This window comes from Leucoraja erinacea, chromosome 23 (assembly GCF_028641065.1).
Source record: "Leucoraja erinacea ecotype New England chromosome 23, Leri_hhj_1, whole genome shotgun sequence".
Classification (NCBI taxonomy): domain Eukaryota; kingdom Metazoa; phylum Chordata; class Chondrichthyes; order Rajiformes; family Rajidae; genus Leucoraja; species Leucoraja erinaceus.
Window position 1 is genome coordinate 7,299,351 of NC_073399.1, and position 22,238 is coordinate 7,321,588.

General features: G+C 44.8%; 1 protein-coding gene across 3 annotated transcripts in view; it reads right to left on the minus strand.

Annotated features, from left to right (window-relative positions):
* cep112 (centrosomal protein 112) overlaps positions 1–22,238 on the minus strand; it is a 286,047-nt gene that overhangs the window by 29,805 nt on the left and 234,004 nt on the right. For all 3 annotated transcript variants that reach the window (XM_055653750.1, XM_055653748.1, XM_055653749.1), the window contains 2 exons: positions 16,950–17,099; positions 5,809–5,898 (listed from right to left, as the gene is read on the minus strand). In XM_055653750.1, coding sequence (XP_055509725.1) covers positions 5,809–5,898; positions 16,950–17,099 — 240 coding nt within the window. The remainder of the gene's footprint in view (positions 1–5,808; positions 5,899–16,949; positions 17,100–22,238) is intronic.

The following is a 22,238-nucleotide window of genomic DNA, read 5'->3' on the forward strand; positions in this document are numbered from 1 at the left end:
TATGGAACAGAACATTCTTTCATTCAGCCACCAGCACTCCTGCATCCGGCAAAGCGGAGGTGAGGCACTGAGTGATGGAGTACAGAGTACACACAGGAAAGCTTGCTCCGTTTGGGCCAATAATGCGCTTTCCGCCAACCGTTAAAGTTTCTCCCGCTGCTGACGTATGATGCTCCCATTTCTCACAGCCACTGTCTTTGTAGATGCCCCAATGCACTGAGGTACTTTATGCATGGACATGGATGGACCAGGAACTGAGTGAAACAGTTCCAAATCCATTCCATTTGAAAATAAGCAGGAGGATTTTGATGCATGGTGAAAGGACACAGCATTGATCCATTGCCATGGAACTTTATATTAATGGGGAGGGTGGGAATCATGTCCCCAGTTTATCCTCAACCTGTTTGATAGTCTTATACTGAAGGTACTACATTATAATCTGTCCAACATGTCCACACTAGATTCATGGGGCACATACACCGCCCATGCATATTCACCTTGAAAAGTTCTTATATTCCCCATTGTGTGCATTTTGTGCGCTTTTTGCTAGTTTTCTCTGACAATGACCAGTAGTGCAAGGTGATGGCGTATAAGAGCAGCAAGTCTTGCTGCAACCTCGTTGTTGGTCTTTTTTCGAGACCACCCTCACAATGAAGGATATACCAATCTGAGGATTCACTAAGTTAACATCTGGGATGAGATGAATTGCTCCACGAGGAACTATCACACATAGAACATAGAACAGTGCCATGCAGGGATAGGTCATTCAGCCCACCATGCCTATGCTGGACATGATATCAAATTAAACTAATCTTCTCTGCCTGAACGTGATCCATAGCTCTCCATTCCTTGCATATCTGTGCCCATCCCAAAGCCTCTTCAATGCTACAATGGTGTCAGCTTCCACAACCACCCTTGGCAACGCGTTCCTGGCACCCACAACTCTCTGTGTAAAAAACTTGCCGGGCAACTAAAGGGCCTGTCCCACTTAAGCAATTTGTTTCGGCGACTTGCCGGCACCCGTCATAGTCGCAGCAGGTGGCTGAAAAATGTCAACATGTTGAAAATCCAACGGCGACTAGAGAAAGTTACGACTGTTTGGGCGACACACGGGGTGAGGCCTGTGTGGCCATGAGTAGTCGCCCAAACAGTTGCGACTGTGACAGGTGCCGGCAAGTTGCCGAAAAAATCGCGTAAGTGGGACAGGCCCTTTATGCATTGATATTCTCTAGAGTAGAGAAGTTGTATGAGAAGGCAAGATTCTGACTGGACTCAACACAGTAGATGGAGTGGGGATGATTCACCTAACGGGAGAAACTCAAGACTTCTGGGCATAGTCTCAGGATAAAGGGACACCCATTTGAATTTGACACGAGGCAGATTTTGTTTTATTCCAGAGAGTTGTGTATGAATCTTTGATATTCTCTGTCAACAAGAATTAAATACTGATTCAGCCTGCGTTCTTGGGATGGTGATAGGTTTTTTGGGCTGAGGAAAACCATGGATTCAGGGGATAAAGCGGGAAAGTCCAACTAAGGCCAAGTGTCGGGTCAGACACACTCTACTTCAATGGCAGAACAAATTCAATGACTTACTCCCCCTTTTTAAGTCCTTATATTCTTAAATGTATCTAAATGGCATCAAGTTGGGGAAAGGGTAAGTACAACGGGATCTGGGGGTCCTTGTTCATCAGTCTACAAAAGTAAACATGCAGGTACAGCAGGCAGTGAAGAATGACCTTTATAACAAGAGGTCCTTCTGCACTTGTACAGAGCCCTAGTGAGACCACACCTGGAGTATTGTGTGCAGTTTTGGTCCCCTAATTTGAGGAAGGACATTCTTGCTATTGAGGGAGTTCAACGTAGGTTTACAAGGTTAATTCCCGGGATGGCGGGGCTGTCATATGCTGAGAGAATGGAGCGGCTGGGCTTGTACATTCTGGAGTTTAGAAGGATGAGAGGAGATCTTATTGAAACATATAAGATTGTTAAGGGTTTGGACACGCTCGAGGCAGGAAACATGTTCCTGATTTTGGGGGATTCCAGAACCAGGGGCCACAGTTTAGGAATAAGGGGTAAGCCATTTAGAACGCAGACGAGGCAACCCTTTTTCTCACAGAGAGTTGTGAGTCTGTGGAATTCTCTGCGGTGGAGGCCGGTTCTCTTGATACTTTCAAGAGAGTGCTAGATAGGGCTCTTAAAGATAGCGGAGTCAGGGGATATGGGGAGAAGGCAGGAATGGGGTACTGATTGGGGATGATCAGGCATGATCACATTGAATGGCGGTGCTGGCTCGAAGGGCCGAATGCCCTACTCCTGCACCTATTGTCTATAAACCAGATCATCAATGGATACTGATATTAGGCTCTCCAGATTACTCCTTGGTGAACTGTCCAAGATATCAGCAGTGCTGCTGCACTATAAAAGGTACTGTCTTTCAAATTAAACATTAAACTAAGATCCTGACAAGCCTCTCAAGGTAAAGACATCTCCTATTTCAAACAACAGTTCTCACCAAGGCCAGCATTCACTCCTCAATTTGTACCCTGACAAATAGATTATCTGGTCAATAACTAAATGTCCCTAAACGTATGAAGAAGAAGGCCGACCCCAAACATTGCCTACTCATGTTCTCCAGAGATGCTACCTCACCCGCTGAGTTACTCCAGCACTTTGTGGTTTTTTTTTGTTAGCCAGCTTCTGCAGTTCCTTGTTTCTACTGCTCTTTGAGGGGGCATGCAGTAGTGTTCCCTCCTTTACAACAGTGAGTCATTGTACAAAGTCACGAGGCACTCTGGAGCAAAGTGAGGGTGTGCATGGTGCTATACGAATGCCATTCTCATTCATCTCATCCTCCCCCTCTCTGGGTGCTGGTGTTTGTGCCAGAAGCCCTAAGGTACAGGTTGAGATGTAAATCAGGTTGGTAACAATTTGTTGCACGTGGTATTGAGGAATAATGCATTCATTTTACACTGTAGTAAGCCTGGGAGTGTCCTGCTTCTGCTTAGTTTTGAGATACAGCACGAAAACAGGCCATTCGGCCCACCACACTCATCCACGCCCGACAAACTAGGGGCAATTTACAGAGGCCAATTAGCCTACAAACCCACACGTCTTTGGGATGTGGGAGGAAACCGGAACACCCGGAGGAAACCCACACAGTCACAGGGAGAACGTGTGAACTCCACACAGACAGTACCAGAGGTCAGGATCGATCCCGGGTCTCTGGCACTGTGAGGCAGCAGCTCTACCCGCTGCGCCGATGTGTGCTGCTCTTCATTACAGCAGTGACTTCACTGTAAAGAGTTACGAGGCACATGCGAACAGTGTGAGGTTGTGCCTGGGTGCTATATGTGATGCATTCCTCTTGATCTGGGTGGTGCTGTTTGTACCAGGAGCCCTGAGGAGGAGACACAGGCTGGGATGTGCTGGCCCAAACAAGGCTGACAATAATTTGTGGCATGTATTACCAGAAATAATTCATTTCACATTGTAGTGAACCTGGGAGTATCCTGCTGTTGCCTTGTCCTCTCATTGAATAAATCCCATGTTAAAATGCCCCGGGTTGGCATGTTATTGTGGCAGCACACGAACACGAGTTTTATCCCACTCCTGTACTCTATCTCACTCCAGCGATTTGGCCAACTACAGTGGTGCTGTCAGCTAACGTGCATGGCTGTGGAGCTGTGGTTAGTGACGCCGTCAGTCACAGGAGGGAGAAATGCAGCTGCCTGGAGGTACACCTCTGTGGATGGTCAGCTTGGAGGAGCTGTACCTGCTGATCAGCTAATGAGCAAGTCAAGGATCCAATTGCAAAGGAAGGCACTGGCGTCTGGTGATAGGTTTCGAGGGAATGATTGTAATGAACGGCAAGCTGTTATCGATGAAAATCAGCCTGATTATTCCATTTCCATTGTCCCCATTGTCCAGCGTGTCAGTGAAATAGCATCTGCTGTTGCTCTGTTGTGGAGAGAGACAAACTGAAGCGGATCCAGGTAATGTCTGAAGCAAAAACTGATTCAGGCCACAACCAACTTCTTGAAGCACTTCATTATGGTCAATGTAGTCACTGAGGCAGGTCACCGTGATCTTCTTGGGCACCGGTCGATAGATATCCTCTTGAAGCAGGGGCTGTCCCACTTTCCGAGCTAATTCAAGAGTTCTCCCAAGTTTTCCCTAATTCGAACCCGAAGAATTATGGTAATAGTCGCTTGTAGGTACTCGGGGCTCTCGTGGACATTTTTCAACATGTTGAAAAATCTTCACGAGTCTTCCTGAGCTTACCGCGTTTCCCGAGTACCTGCCGTTAGCGTTACAAGCCGCGAAGAGACGTCCCGATCTCCGACATACCCGCTACGTACATTCTCCGTGCTTACCACGAGTTTGATTTTTTTTAAACTCGGGAGAGCTCTTGGGTGAACTCGTACAGTGGGACAGGCCCATCAGGCTGGTGAATCAAGACATTGAAGATGACCTTGAATACAAGAAGGGTCTCGACCCGAAACGTCATCTATTCCTTCTCTCCATAGATGCTGCCTCACCCGCTGAGTTTCTCCAGCATTTTTTGTCTACCTTCAATTTTTCCAGCATCTGCAGTTCTTTCTTAAACCTTGAATACTCCAGCAAGTTGGCCTGTGGCTGCCGGCCAGGACAGCCTAGTCCTCCACTCTACCCACTTAACTCAATTCCCTCTTCCCCACAAACATTGTGTTACATCTCCTAAGCCTTCATGTTTTCCTGAAGTGTGGTGTCCAGAAATGGACACATTCTCTCTGTTCCTACTTCTACTGACGCTGGCTGACCTGCTCAGTGTTATCCCTGGTGTGCTAAGTGACATTTATTTCTCAAGCACATCACTAAAAAATACCTAATGACTCCACAGAATCTTGTTCAGTTCATTTACACTTCCACATTTCTTACAATACAAGGGTAGGTCTCTTCAAAGACACTTCATGTCCTCCCAAGATTCAGATTCAGATTCAGATTCAATTTTAATTGTCATTGTCAGTGTACAGTACAGAGACAACGAAATGCACCAAGAACCTTGCCGTGAACAGTAAACATGCTGGAACATCGTGCACGACCAAATGGCACACACCTATTCCACTGTTATTAGATCGGGAAATCGTTTCACAAGCAGTTTTCCTTGGATCCTATCAATGATAATACAGATAGCTAGCTGCATTAAATACAAATTAAAATCCCTGCCTCCAAAACCTGTGAAGTGAATTAGAATAGCATCTTCACTGGCAACGGTAACATTCCAATTGACCAAAATGAAGCATTTCTTCCTCAAATAGGAATTGATGGCCCGACATTAATTTGGGAAGTATCAAATTGGAAGTGTTTGATTATATCAGCACCAAGATGCTAACAAGTTTAGATTATATCCAATTGGTGTTAAAGTTAGTTATCATCCAGGTGGCACAGTGGTGCAGCTGCTGGAGCCACTGCCTCACAGCGCCAGAGGCCCAGGTTTCATCCTGACCTCAGCAGCTGCCTGTGTGGAGTTTGCATGTTCTCCCTGTGACATGTGGGTTTCCCCCTACATCAATGAATTCTTGCATTGTAGGTTAGAAATAACCAAAGCATCTTCAAAGAATCCTAGAGCACACGTGGAGGCCATTCAGTACTGGTTCTTTGCAAGAGCGATACAGATGATTCTGTTGACCTTTCCACAAAGCACTGTCAAATGTTATTGTTCAAGTAATTTACCAATAATCATTGTCCCCTTCCACCACGGATGTTTTTGCTTTAAAGAAGCGGTTGCCTATTAAATCTTAGTGTACGTTAGCTGCTTGTCCTTTACCTGCTCCTGGGTATCCAGCTCCTTATGTTGCATCTCCACCTCCAATGCTTGCATCCGGTTGTGGTAGTTTATCGTCTCGTTCTCTAGGGCCTAAATGAAAAGAATTAAAGAGGAAAGAATTAACTATGGAGACACAAGGAACGACAGATGATAAAACACAAAGTGTTGGAGTAACTCAGTGGGTCAGGCAGCATCTGTGGAGGATAGATAGACCAGCAATGTTTTGGGTTTAGTTTAGTTTATTGTCACGTGTACCGAGGTACAGTGAAAAGCTTTTGTTGTATGTTATCCAGTCAATACATGATTACAATCGAGCCATTCACAGTGTACAGATACATGATCATTTGGACCCCTCTTCAGACCCAGGTCAGAAAATGTCATCACATCAAGCTTTAAACAAACAGGTGTGATTATGTCAGAGGATCTGTTAAAGGTGAGAAATAGGCCCATTGGGTCCATGCCTACCAGCGATCCCCGCATATTAACACTATCCCTGCATATTAACACACCAGAGACAATATTTACATTTACCAATCCAATTAACCTACAAACCTGTACGTCTTTGGAGTGTGGAAGGAAACTGAAGATCTCGGAGAAAACCCATGCATGTCAATGGGGAGAAGGTACAAACTCCGTACAGACAGCACCCGTAGTCGGGATAGAACCCAGGTACTGGGCGCTGCAAGCGCTGTAAGGCAGCAACTCTACCGCTGCGCCACCATTAGGTGCCAGTGAGCAACTTCACCGTGTCTGTGGAGAGTTCTCAGGAAGTGGCTCGAGAGGTTACATGACTTTGCAAGCCATAGATTACACTAAAAAGCGCTTTGCTGAACCAGCGAGGAGGACAGCATTCAGGGGGGGGGGGGCATAAAGTGCCAGAGCAACTCGAGTGTTTCAGGCAGCATCACCGGCAGAAACGCACAGGCAATGTTTCTGTAGAAGGGTCCCGACCCGAAACTTCACCCATTCATGTCCTCCTGAGATGCTGCCTCACACGCTGTGTTGTTCCAGCTCTTTGTGCTTGACGGAAGATTCAAGCGTCTGCAGTTCCTTGTGTCTCTATTAAGAAGGACATTAGGATGTCAGAATGCACACATATCTTCACCAATAATGCCCTCTTAAACTGACTGCAAATGAAGGATCACTGACCTGAAATGTGAACTATCCTACTCGCTTTCTCTCTCTCTCTCTCTCTCTCTCTCTCTTCCAGGTCCCTCAGATCGGCCAACTTGGGGTTACTGACCATCCTGCGGTCTAGGCATAAGCTCAGGGGTGACCGCGCTTTTGCGGTTGCAGCACCTAGACTATGGAACAGCATCCCTCTTCCCATCAGAACTGCCCCCTCCATCAACTCTTTTAAGTCTAGACTTAAAACTTATTTCTACTCTCAAGCCTTTCTTGAGGTCCTCTGAGGGAGCGCTGTATGTATGTATGTATGTATATATTGTTGATCTATGTACCACTGTATGTAGCACGTTAGTACCTGCACTGATGTAAAGCACTTTGGCCAACGAGAGTTGTTTTTAAATGTGCTATAGAAATAAAATTGACTTGACTTGACTTGACCCTCTCTCTCTACAAATTCAGCATTTTCAGTTCATATTTCAGATTTTCAGCATCTGCTGTATGTTTCTCTTGATATATATATATATATATACATTGTATGATAGATGATGGCATTTGAAGTTATAAACAGAGCACAAGCTGTCCACAGCTACTATCCCTGTCCTTCCCTGACAACCTCACCGCTAGGCCACAACTCCACCTGTATCCCGCAGCCTCCTCCATCTCCCACACTTCCACAGCCTCACCTTCTACCCATCAATGTTCTCAGATCACTCCTTACCACCTCCTCCACGGACTACTTCTGATCTTAATAATCTGTTTTTTTTTTTCCGGAGAGAGGACTATATCAGATACTTGGGTCTGATTGTTAAAAGTTTGTGCAAGATTAATGAGTTCTCCGACTTAATCATTTGAATAAAATATAAACTTACATATATAAATAAAGATCTACTCCTGAAATGTTCAGAAGTTCATTGCTTATGCAGTTTTTATGTTGTAATGTTAAAAAAAATCTACAAGCCTCATAAATATTTCAGTGGAGATTAGCAATAAGCAGTAATAGCTCTGCTTTAATCAGCCACTTTGTTTTCTTTTCTAATTGTAAAGAAAGAACCCATGATCACGGAAAGACTGTTCACAGGTATCTGATGGCTATAAATAGCATTACTGGGCATGCAGAGACAATGCAATCTTCAGATTCTGCTAAAGTCAATTTTGGAGAAAGAGTAGATAAACGTTGCCAATTATTCAGAATCTAACCTTCAATTTTTGCTGAAGATAGATGCAAAAAAGCTGGAGTAACTCAGCGGGCCAGACTGAAGAAGGGTCTCTACCCGAGACATCAGCTGTTCCTTTTCCACAGAGATGCTGCCTGGCCCGCTGAGTTACTCCAGCTCTTTGCATCTATCTTCGGTTTAAACCAGCATCTGCAGTTCATTCCTACTTCAATTTTTGCTGATATATTAAAAATATACCACACCAAGTGTTAAAAACCCAACATGTTCATATCATTCAGGGGTCTCCTTAGCAGCAAAAACATAAATGAATGAATGAAATGCTATGAAAGATATTTTGTTGGACAAATATCATCCTATTTTTGCAATCATTGTATTTAACATCTTATTTTTGTCAATATATATTTCAGTTACTGAAGATAATGATTTTGAATGATTCATCCAAAGAGACAATAGCAAGAGTTTGCATTTATTGCCGACAGAAGCTTATCAAGGTGTTTCATTTATAGCTGCAGCAGATAAAAATCAAAACTAAACCAGCAAACGAGATGTTAGGAAGGATGGGCGACAGCTTTAATGTTACAGAGTCATATAAATGCATGGCGTTTCAAAGCGGGTCTTAAATGAGGGATGAAAGGTGGAGAGGTTTAGTGAGGAAATTGCAGGACATAAAGCCTCTGAGGCTAATGGCAGGTCATTAATAGCGGGATGAAAGAATCAAAAAAATTGAGGAGCGCAGAACTCTCAGAAGCTTGCACTGCAAAGAAGAACTCAAACAGAAACAAAAGGGCAAAGCAAGAGGTTTTGAAGATGAGGAAAAAAAGTACCATTTGTGTATGAAGGAAGTGTAGATGCTGGTTTAAACCAAAGTTAGACACATGGTCACCATGCATTAAAATAAAGTATCTCGACCCAAAACATCACCCTTTCCTTCTCTCCAGAGATGCTGCCTGACCCACTGAGTTACTCCAGCTTTTGGTGTCTATCTAAGATATACCATTTGCTGTGTTAAATATGAAATGTAGTCATTTGAAGTGTTACTCACGTCTACTCATCAGACAGCAATGCTGGGAATGGCTGCTTTACAATCCAAAGTGCTGGAGTAACTCAGCGGATCAAGCAGCATCTCTGGAAGACATGGATAAGCCATGTTTCGGGTCGGGAGCTTCCATATTTTCCAGAGATGCTGCCTGACCCGTTAAGTTACTCCAGCACTTTGTGTTCTATGCAAAATTACAGCATCTGTGTCAGGGGTTTATGGGAAGAAGGCAGGAGAATGGAGTTGAGAGGGAAAGATAGATCAGCCACGATTGAATGGCGGAGTAGATTTGATGGGCTGAATGGCCTAATTCTGATCCTATCACTTATGAACTGCAGTTCCTGGCGTCTGCAGTGGCTGCTTTAGTTACATTTTGCCTGAGCAAACGCTGCTTATAGATTGGCACGGTGCCTAATCTAATCTAATCTTGGTGAACGTCATTTGCAACAACCAACTCAGATACGTGCCTGGCCACTTAAGCAGATATTCAACATCTAAATAACCAATCAAATGGGCAATTGCATTCACGGCCACTTTTAGGAGAGGTTTACCATAGTGTCAAATTAATTTTCTCAATGAGCTTTTCTTTGAAGGATTTGAGCTCCTTCTCTAACCCTGTAACAGGCCGCATTCAATCATTAGATTCCTCTTGTGGAGTCAGTGGAATAACACAACACTGTAATTTGTTTAGTTTGGATTAATGGCTTCTTTGAACAATCACATCTTTTTATAAAATTCCACATCAGAAATATGTTTTCACAAACCACAATAAATACAGCCACTTTCAAAGGGATAGGAGAAACCTTCTGGGTTTAGTAGAACCCACAATTTACATTCTCACATATGGTGACATTCTTTCACTTGAGAAATTTCGCCCACAGAACAATACATATTCTGGGCCAATGTGCTTTGATATCATAGTTGCTTGGTGCTTTGTTTACTGAACCAGGATCTCTGGCCAAGCTTGCTCAGTGGGACAGTGAAGGAAGACACACCATGTACAGCAAATGTACTGCTTGTATCAGTTCCTTGTCACTGCTGTTAGTTGATCGTATTTGGGTTGTAGATGGGTTATCAAGGTGGCTTCATTATTCTGTCATTTGGCAAGGGTGGTGGGGAGAGGGGGAGAGTTATTTTTGCCAATGTTCTCTTCATTGATCAATGGCAAATGACTGGGACTGTCTGCTGACAGAGGCCTAGCTTCAGGCTGGGAGTTCCCCGGGACAGGTCCCTCTGACTCAGTAGGACAGGCAGCATCTCTGGAGAGGGTCTCTCTGGAAAGATGCACTCTGGAGAAACCGTCACGACTCCCGTGCACATAACAGATCTGGTGTTAGTAATGATTCTTTGATCAGCAATAAAGAGTCATATGGCCATGTAGGGTAGTGGTTATTTTGCTGAACTTGAGATTAGATCAGAGCTGGTGTGTTTTGCTTTTGCCCATACAAGCAATGCAAACACAGATTGAACCCTGATTCAACATCTCATCACATTCTTTATAAATTGAAATTTTAATAAGCTGAACAGCCCACCCTAACTTAAATTCTTAATCAAAGCGGCTCATGGACTGGCATCCAGCCAGATATAATGTACATGTATCACGTGATCTACAAAACGCCCTTCCACAAATGCTGCTGTGGTTCAACAAAAGAAGCAAGATTTTAAATATCTTTCTATTTGTTCCAAGTTTTAATTTTCCCTATTGATTAAAGCTTTAATACGGGGCCTTGGCGTGACAAAGGCATGATCAAAGCCAGTTCACTCACTCAGATTCATGGATCATCCCAGGTCAATCACCCAGGCCAGAACAAACTCAAAGATTTAGTGGAGACATTAAAGTGGTATGACGTAGGGTGAATGGTCTCATCTATGAGGAGATGGGTTGTACTTAGACAACCCACCGAGGGGAAACATTATATTTGCTGGCCGAATTCCACAATATTTACTAGACACAAAATGTTGGAGTAATTCAGCGGGACGGGCAGCATCTCCGTCTGAAGAAGGGTCTTGATCAGCAACGTCACCCATTCCTTCTCTCCAGAGATGCTGTCCTGCTGGGTTACTCCAGCATTTAGTGTCTAACTTCGGTGTAAGCCAGCATCTGCAGTTCCTTTCCTTCCACGATATTCATTCATCTTTATTTGTCACTCAGCTAAACCATTAATGCAAAGCCCACCTGACCTCCCTGTTGGAGATATAGGATCAAAGAGGAGAATAGAAGAAATCTGCTTGACAATATGGTTAAAATAAAGATGATAGACACAAAAAGCTGGAGTAACACATTATTTCAAGGTCGTGACTGGAGAAGGGTCTCAACCCGAAACGTCACCCTTTCCGTCTCTCCACAGATGCTGCCTGTCCCGCTGAGTTACTCCAGCTTTTTGTGTCTATCTTTGGTTTAAACCAGTATCTGCAGTTCGTTCTTACACATAATTAAAATAAGCACCACTACACTACATTATCTGGCCAATATCTCCCAGCTATTTATGGCTGTCTGTACTGCACAAAGTGGTTGTATATGCTTTACAATAGTGACTGTATCACCAAAGTACTTTGCTGGCTGTGAAGTGCTTTGGGGATGTCCTGAGGTTATGAAAAGAACAAATGCAAGTTGGTAATAGCAACATATTCTTATAGAGGGATATCAATGTGGCATAGATGCATTATCAAACAAGCCGTAAAGCTGGGCACAGAGAGGTATATTGAAGCACATTAACAGAAAGGTAGTTAAAGAGATAGATTTTGATGAGGAAGGAGAGATGTGGGGAGGATCAGGAACTCTCAGGGTTACTGACCAAAATAAAGGGGCTGAACATGACCACTAGAGTGAAGAAGCTGCCCCCTGTTAGCTGAAGGCACCACTGCCAATGTTCAGACATTCAGGTTACATTCAGGTTTGTGGAGCTGGAGACAATGATAAAAATAACATGGGTGTAGACTTTGAAGAGCTAGTGCAACAAGAGTGAGAATATTAAGATGCAGATATTGCTTTTCCAGTTCAATAGAGACCAACAAGAAGACACAAGGAACTGCAAATGCTGGTTTATAAAAAAAGACACAAAGTACTGAGTAACTCAGTAAGTCAGGCAGCATCTCTGGAGAATATGGATAAGGACCTACCTTTCTTCAGACTGATTCAAAGAAGGGTCCCAACCCAAAATGTCTCCTATCCAAGTTCTCCAGAGATGCTGCCAGACCCACTGAGTTGTTGCAGGCACGCACCACCCTCTGGAGGTGTAAAGAACTTGCCCTTCACACCTCCTTTAAACTTTGTCCCTCTCACCTTAAAGCTACACCCTCTACTATATGTTTTTTCAATCCTGTCGACTCTATCTATCCCTCTCATCATTTTATATTCTTCTATTAGGTCTTTCTACAACTTTCAGCGTTCCAGAGAAAATAATCTAAGTCTGCCCAACCTCTCCTGGTAGGTAATACTGCGTGGAAACAGGCCCTTCGGCCCACAGAGTCCACGCCGATCAGCGATCGCCCCGTACACTAGCACTATCCTAGACACTGGGGACAAGTTACAGAAGCCAATTAACCCACACACCTGCACGTCTGTGGAGCGTAGAAGGAAACTGGAGCACCCAGAGAAACCCCAGGCGCACAAGGCCAACGTACAAACCTGTCCAAAGCCTTCCTGCAATGGGGCATTGTGCCTTCTTACAGTTTGCCCTCTACCTTTCCTTTCCTTGCATTCCCAATCACTAATTCTGATGCAGAGTGCCAGCACAGTGCAGGTTGCATGAAGGGATGGGTGTGATTCACAGGTAAAGCAGCAGGTGGACACAAGAAACAGCTGACTTCCTCATGCCTCCACTCCCCAGGCAAAGGGTGCACCCTCACATCAGGTTGTTCCCAATGTTGGAGTCCAGAACCAGGGGCCACAGTTTAAGAATAATGGGTAAGCCATTTAGAACAGAGATCTTCTTCTTCTTGCGTATGGCGTGCACAGCCTAAAGTGGTAGGACAACTTGTTCTATTTGATCTCATTTGATTGTGCATGCCAGGTTCTTTGCATACGTCGAAACAGGGAGACCACGTGAAGGTTGCAATCTTCCACCCCTAGAAGATAGCGGAGGAAACAATTATTCACACAGAGAGTTGCGAGTCTGTGGAATTCTCTGCCTCAGTGGAGGCCGGTTCTTTGGATACTTTCAAGAGACAGCTGGATAGGGCTCTAAAGATAGCGGAGTCAGGGGATATGGGGAGAAGGCAGGAACGGGGTACTGATTGGGGATGATCAGCCATGATCACATTGAATGGCAGTGTTGGCTCAACGGGCCGAATGGCCTACTCATGCACCTATTGTCAATTGTCTATTGTTACTTCTGTGTAAAAATGGAAAAAAGCAAGGCTCTTTTCAAGTGCAAACTCATTTGTTTTGCAAGGTCTGACCTGGCCAGTTCAGCAACTACAGTACAACTAACCGGGTACCACTGGTCATGAAACATCTAATCTTTTCTCTAGAGAATTTCTGTTGGATAGCCCCATTTGGAGCCAATGGTGTCTGCCATGTGAGCTTGCCGTACCATGGGGTATCAGTCCATGGGCAACAAGAATAGGGTAGTATTCATCATATAACATCTGAAATAATCCTTATTTAAATCCAGGCTGATAAAATAAAATGCAATGTAACAATGATTATTGTTATTATCAATGGGAAGTATAATGGTGGAATGGAAGTTCTGAGGACTAGCATCTTTATCCTTCTTGAGATGCGGTTCTCATTGTGGGGCGGCATGGAGGCACAGCTGTAGAGTTGCTGCCTTACAGCGGCACAGACCCGGGTTCCATCCTGACTACGGTGCTGTCTGTACAGAGTTTGCACGTTCTCCCTGCGATCGTGTGGGTTTCCTCTGGGTGCTCCAGTGTCCTCTCACACTCCAAATATGTATGGGTTTGTAGGTTAATTGGCTTTGGTAAAATTGTAAATTGTCCCCAGTGTGCAGGATGGTACTTGTGTACGGGGTGATCACTGTTCGGCACGGACTCGGTGAGTGGGCTGAAGGGCCTGTTTCTGTGCTGTCCAGAACCAGGGGCCACAATCTTAGAATAAAGGGGAGGCCATTTAAGACTGAGGTGAGAAAACACTTTTTAACCCAGAGAGTTGTAAATTTGTGGAATTCCCTGCCACAGAGGGCAGTGGAGGCCAAATCACTGGATGGATTTAAGAGAGAGTTGGATAGAGCTCTAGGGGCTAGTGGAATCAAACGATATGGGGAGAAGGCAGGCACGGGTTATTGATTGGGGCCGATCAGCCATGATCACAATGAATGGTGGTGCTGGCTCGAAGGGCCGAATGGCCTCCTCCTGCACCTATTTTCTATGTTTCTATCTCTAAAAAGTCTAAACTAATGTCTAAAGTCATCAACATCTGGTATGAAATACCAGGAACGGATGAGATTGATCAGAGCTAACTCAGTGAGGGGAGTTAACTTCTCTGCGTTTGAAGTCTTCTCTGCAATTTTTGTTGCTGGTTTTGCTCTGCTTTTTTGTCCCTCAAGAATTATATTTAAAGTCTTGGTTATCTTACAATTCCCAATTTTGATGAAAGGCCACACCCAAAACATTTTTTTCCTTTACAGATGCTAATAGGGCTGCCGAGCACTTTAAGTATTTTGTCTTTTCATCTGTGAGGGGAGTGACAGGAAGCCTCGGGCTAGAGCTTGTGACCTCCAATTAGGCCTTGGCTGCTGTTCCTTAAATGACAAACTCCAAACTGCTTTTATGGTATAATTTTCTCCAAAGTGATGAGCTTAATGTTTTAGAATTAGCTGCAGATCCATAATTTACTGTATCTTTCAACAACTTCTGTACAGGCATCTTTCTAGGATTCATCTCCGGATCTTCCGGGTCTGGTTAGTCCATTGAGATTTACTGAGTTGTCAGCAAAGATCCTATAGCGAGCAAGATAGTCCACTCGACGAAAAAGACGTAGTACGGTCATGGGCAGATTCATGGGTAATTTTCGGCCCCATTTCCGTAACCGGCTTCCGTCTCCCATAGGATAATAGTGGGGAGACGGAAGCCGTTTACGGAAACATCCTCGTAAAAATAAAAGTTATTTGGGAAAAATCTTCTCCTCATTTTCAGTATTTTAATTTATTAACACAAACTGCTCCCCCGCAATGTTGATTGCACTGCGAATCGGGTCGGGTCGGGTCGGGTTACTGAAATGGATGAAAAAAAGGCCCACGTTCCGTTCCGTTGCGTACTACACATCAGCCCATTGCATTTAGCAGGAGTGGTCTATCTTGCTCCGCTATAGGATCTTTGGTTGTCGGGATATCAATCCTTTGTTTACACACCACAAACTGAACCAGCACACAGAATGACAGAGAACAGAGTTAGCTTCCTTGCTCCTTCCATGTTTCTCTGTAACTCACTCCTCCCACATTCCCATCAACTCCATCTGGATTTTTCCTACTACATTTGTGCAGGTATATGGATAGGAAAGGTTTAGAGGGATATGGGTCAAATCCAGGCAGGTGGGACCAGCGTGGAATGGGCATCTTGGGCGGCAAGGGCAAGTTGGGCTGAAGGGCCTGTTTCCATGCCGTATGGCTCGATGACTCTAGGCACTAGGAGCAATTTATCTCATACTAAGGCAACGCAATACTAATTTGGACTTTCCCACGGTATGCTAATCCCCTCCTACTAAACATATCATTTATCTCATATTTGCTGCAAAAAACAAATTGTAACATCCTTTTATAGTTGGCGAGAGGTACAATTATCTTATCTGGAACAGGTTATCAACACATTCTCATCCATATTTTGACTATCTTGCTGTGAATAATCTGCTTTCCATACTATAATTATGTCAAGGTGATCCAAAGTCCACGAAGGTCAAATGATATTTAGTGGGACCTGTTACTCTCCCACAACCAAATTTACAAGCCATTACCTGAAGTGACTGTTCATTATGTCTCCTGTCTTAAAACAATGAAGCCCCGGGATAATGTAAGATTACTGGATGCTTTGAATTCAGATGCATAGTTATGATCATGGTTAGACAGTTTCACAGGGAACCTGTCAAGACTTTGATCAGTTACAGAAAAAGTAATTACTTGTGCCAAATTTGATTAGGAAGCACGGTGGCGCAGCTTATTGAGCCGCTGCCTCACAGCGCCAGAGACCCGGGTTCCATCCTGATCTCGGGTGCTGTCTGTGTGGAGTTTGCATGTTGTCTCTGTGACCGTGTGGGTTTTCTCCGGGTGGCCTGCATATCCCAACCTCATGTGGGTTAGTAGGGCAATCGCACTCTGTCGATTCCTCCCTTGTGTGCAGGTGAGAGGTAGAATCTGGAGGGGAACTGATGACAATATGGAGAAAACAAAGTTTGATTAGATTAGTGTCGGCGTAGTGTAAGTGGGTGGTGGATGGGCAACATGGAACTGGTGGGCCAAAGGGCCTGTTTCCATGCTGTATCATTCTAGAATTGTGCATTAATTCAGCACGGACATAGGCCCTTCGGCACAACATGCCCAACACATCCACATCAACACATTTGGGATAGGCACATGGATATGCAGGGAATGGAGAGATGTGGATATGAGATATGTTGTTGTGCTGTACTGTTATATATTCTATACAAAACAATCAAAAGAAAGTGCAGGTAAACAAGAGTGGGGCGTCTCATGGCAAACCTAGCTGACTTGGTGCGTGATGAACTGCCTGGCTGCTTGCTGAGTTGTTGTTATGCTCCAACACCACAGTAATTAGATATGATGGTACTCACATCAATATTTACAATGCAGGAGGAACACGAGGGTGTCAAAACTTCTTTTGATTACCTTGATATCTCTATCATAATCTCTAATCAACAGCCTCTTCTCATCTTCAAATCTTCCCACAGCTTCTTGGAGCTGCTTCCCTGCCGCAAGGCGCTCTCGACTGCATTCCTCCCGCAAGGTTGCAATGGTAGCCTGCAGTTCCCCTGTAGTCTGAAACAGAAACAATAGCTGAAAGCTCTGGTAGCGCAAAACATGGCTCTTCGCTTCGGCCCGGGAAACCTTTGAAGTGCTGTGAAAACATTTCAAACTATCTATCAGCTGCCAAATACAGGGACATTTCAAAATGTCTCAGGATCTTTAATTGTCATGGAGTCTTGTCAGAGGAGAGCAGATTAAAACATGTTGCTGCACAATGATTTGGCAGTAATCCTTAATGCACTAGGTTGTGAAGTTGTCCTTTGTTAACTAGATGTTCCTACAGGTGTATACACTAACCCGATATTTTCATGCAAAATGGAAAAACAACTGCAGATGTTGGAAATATGTAATAAAAACAGAAAATACTGGAGATTCTCTGCAGTTCGGGCAGCATCTGTGGAGAGAAAGAGCTCCGACTGCTGGCCTGCGGCCTATAACATCCTGAAGCCGCAGTCATTATCCCACGAAGGGCATCTGTCCCGTCAAAAACAAGCAGCCTCAGATAAACAACAGGGCTCTCTTTACTCTTTCCAAAGTGCACCATCACACACAGTCATTAGACTTGCATCCTCTTTCTCTGAGCAAATGCACTGCTTCAAAGATAATTTGTGCTAGATTATCAATAATTTTACATGCACCCGATAACGATAGGGTTGATATTGCCAATTTGAGATTGTTCTATGATGGAGCCAGAGCTTCACACGCAAGGGAGCAATGCACACAGTATTCCTTTCTCTCCAACTTCAAGTAACAAAAATCAGAAGAACTGTGTTCTTTCTCCTTTGTGAATGAGAGGGTGGACCGTGTCCAACTGATCGAAAAAAAGTCACAATTTCCAGAGGCTGACTGTCTCCATAGCTTTCTAGTTAGTGAGATAAAGTAGCTTAGTTCTAAATGAAATGAGTAATTCCAGAAAAGACAATGGGCAGACTTTGCAGAGATACAGAGGCAGCTCTACAGCTAATCGCCGATAATTGCCCTCCATAAGTGTGAGCGGGCTCTAGACTTCAGCAGGAACGTGCGAGTCCTGAAGCTGCCAGCTGAGCGAGCTGACATGGGACTTCATACGTTTATAGGAGCAGAATTTAGACCACTCGGCCCATAGAGTCTACTCTGCCATTCAATCATGGCTGATCAATTTTTTCCCTCTCAACCCCATTCTCCTGTCTTCTCCCCATAACCCCCGACACCCTTACTAATCACAAATCTGTCAATCTCCATTGACGTGGCCTCCACAGCCGCCTACACAGATTCACCACCCTCTGACTAAAGGTCACAGGTCAGGTCGGGGGGGGTCCCCCCACCACGGGTACCATGTAATCCCGTGCTACCTGCTCCATGGTCGGATAATCGGCGACTAAACCATCCCCCACCTGGTTTGCCAGGTGAGGAGGGGGCTGTGGACCCCCAGCAGGGCCAAAAACAAGCCCTGTCAAAGGGCGGATGAGATTCTAGCGAGCCAACGGCCATCCACACTTCAGTAGAAGTTGCGATCACTGTCGTACATAGCATTGTAAGGAATGATGATAAAGCACACACACACCAAAATCCTATACTTCCAGCGGCGGAAGTCCGCAGGAACTGGAGGACAGAGATGTGTGGTGTGTCCGTCACCGTTCCCGTTGGAAACCAGCGCCACTACATCACTAATGTTTTCAACGATGATGAATGAATGGCAAAATAAGTTGCTCCTCATCTCCTTTCTAAAGGAACATCCCTTATATACTGGAGCTGTGGCCTCTGGTCCTAGACTCTCCCACCAGAGGAACCATCCTCTCCACATTCACTCTACCCAGGCCTTTCACTGTTCAAGTTTCAATGAGGTCCCCTTCATCCTTCTAAACTCCAGTGAATACAGGCCCAGCGCCATCAAACACTCACCGTATATGTTAACCTGGTAGTTCCTAAACTTTCCACTGAACCCTCCCCTGGGACTGCTCAATTGTCTGGCTTCTTCTGCTCTCTCAGCTTGAACAAAGCTTTGCTGGTGCTTTTGTCAAACCCAGCACAATGTGTACTTTCGCAGAAGTTTGAGCCAAATCCACTTGACGTGTATTTTGAATAGTCATGGAACACCCTCCTCTCCATCCACACTCTCACTGACATCATTATAAAGAATATCTGTTACAACCATAGTTAAACTCCTCATCCCAGGAAGCCTTTCCTTCCTTATGAAGTATCTGTTGCATTTTTATACATCACAAAGCATACTTCCTTATGTATTATGTCCTTTGATCTCCACCTATGATTAGCCCTCATAATCTTCCTTTCATCCACCCACCGCATGCTCTACATTCCTTGTCTTTTTCTTCAGTATCATTACCTCAAATTCTTAATCAAATGCCAAACTTTGAACTACAAGTTCACATTTAATCTCTATTTTTCAAGAATGCTCCTACTTTTGACAAGCCCCTTTTTGGCCTCATGTGTTCATATTCATTCGGGGGCTGCCTTTATTTGTAGCTTCAGCCCCTCAAACGGCCTCTACCCCGAATTCCCAATTCTTCCAATTCAGACTTTTTGCACATGCTCCTGCTTACTCCACCCCATCTCCTGCCCCTACCCCCCCCCCCCCCCCGTCACACACTCTACCACTGGTTGCTCTTTACCTCAGTTGTGAATATTTCCAATGTTGGTCTACTCCATTGACTTTGTTCATTGCTGTTGTTATGATTTGCCACGTTATGGTCAACCTCAGAGCAGTGTGCAATCATACTCCAGCAAAAGATTCACTAGACAATAGGTGCAGGAGTAGGCCATTCGGCCCTTTGAGCCAGCACCACCATTCAATGTGATCATGGCTGATCATCCCCAATCAGTACCCAATTCATGCCTTCTCCCCATATCCCCTGACTGCTATTTTTAAGAGCCCTATCTGGCTCTCTCTTGAAAGCATCCAGAGAACCTGCCTCCACCGCCCTCTGAGGCAGAAAATTCCACAGACTCACAACTCTCTGTGAGAAAAAGTGTTTCCTCGTCTCTGTTCTAAATGGCTTACTCCTTATTCTTAAACTGTGGCCCCTGGTTCTGGACTCCCCCAACATCAGGAACATGTTTCCTGCCTCTAGCGTGTCCAAGCCCTTAACAATCTTATATGTTTCAATGAGAAATTCCCTCTCATCCTTCTAAACTCCAGAGGGTACAAGCCCAGCTGCTCCATTCTCTCAGCATATGACAGTCCCGCCATCCCAGGAATTAACCTTGTTAACCTACGCTGCACTCCCTCAATAGCAAGAATGTCCTTCCTCAAATTAGGGAACCAAAACTGCACACAATACTCCAGGTGTGGTCTTGCTAGGGCTCTGTACAACTGCAGAAGGAGTTAGAAAAAAATAGGTGAGTTAGAAAAATGTCCTGGGGAATACATCAATTAAATATGATCTAGGTTATAGGCCAAACCTAAGGTGTTTAGTTTAGTTTATTGCCACGTGCACCGAGGTACAGTGAAAAGCTTCTGTTGCGTACTAACCAGTCAGTGGAAAGACAATACACGATTGCCATCGAACCATTCACAGTGTATAGATACTAGATAAGGGAATAATGTTTAGTGCAAGGTAAAGCCAGTAAAGTCCCATCAAAGGTATTTCAGTGACTCTCTGATTGCGGTTGGATGGTTCAGTTGCCTGATAACAGCGGGAAGAAACTATCCCTGTATCTGGAGGTGTGCGTTTTCACACTCCTATGTGTTGCCTGGTCTTGCAGTCAAAGAATCCATGGGTCACAACTGCTGCATTCACTGTATGTGATTGGTCTCTGAACAACTGTCCCACACATAGAGGAGGAGCCACACCTCAGACTCAGCAGCTGAATAGTTTTGTCTGCCTATGTGAACACTTCTCTTAAAAGATAATGTTAGATCAAAGGCAAAGGCTTATAATGTTGTCAGAAAACACAACGAGCTCGATTTGGAAAATCTCAGATTTCAGCACAGGAGTACAAAGACATTGATAAGGGAAGGCAGAAAATCAGAGTAACTAACCAAGAAACACAAAAACATATTGTAAATTCTTCTAGGTAACAAGGAAAAGATTAGTCAAAGATTGGGCGCCTTTCATTCAGACACGTGAGAAATCATACCGTGGAATAAGGAAATACCCACAAAATAAGTCTGAAGAAGGGTCCCAAGCTGAAATGTCACCTATCCATGTTCTCCAGGGATGCTGCTTCACCCACTTAGTTAAGGGCCTGTCCCACTTACTTGTCCTTGGCACGCAAATTACACAACCTCGTGGTTGCGTTGAGGCATACGGGCATCGTATGGCCGCGCAGGGCCGGTCCCACTGAGAAGCGCGGAGGGGTATGTAGTTGTGCACGACATTGCTCGGGGCTCCGAAATTTTTGTAGCGAACAAAATCTTCACGCACCACTGGCCTGTCGCGGAACTGACTGCCAAAGTGGGACAGGCCCAAGACCCTGGCGCGACGCAACGTCTCACCTCCAACAGCAGCAGAAGCAGGCAAACGATCGCCGAACTCGGCCTGGGGTTCACGGCCGTTGCGGTCCGGATCCGCCCCCACTTCTACTCCCAGAGCGGGGCCAAGAAAATTGAAGATAGACACAAAATGCTGGAGTAACTCAGCGGGACCGGCAGCATCTCTGGAGAGAAGCAATGGGTGACGTTTCGGGTCAAGATCCTTCTTTTCAGACTGAAGAAGAGTCTCGACCCGAAACATCACCCCTTGCTTCTCTCCGGATATGCCGCCGGTCCCGCTGAGTTACTCCAGCATTTTGTGTCCATCTTCAAATGAAGTCACACGCTCCAGACGGCTGTGCGTATGCATGAAATCGCGTGCGACCTTCGCGGGATTGTCGCGGCTCTACGCGACCAAGAGGTCGCGTAATTTGCGTGCCAAGGACGCGTAAGTGGGACAGGGGCTTTACTCCAGCACTTTGTGTCTTCTTTTTCTGCCCACGAAATAAGTCTTCTCCACGAAGGAAAGCACAGAAAAATCAGTGGGGAACAACAGGGTGAGAGTGAATGAAAAGATAAAAATTGATCAGCATAGTGATATAAAGTATTACCAAACTTATCTGGATTTCGGAATGTTTAAGAAAGAACTGCAGATGCTGGAAAAATCAAAGGTAGACAAAATTGCTGGAGAAACTCAGCGGGTGAGGCAGTAGCTATGGAGAGATGGAATAGGCGACGTT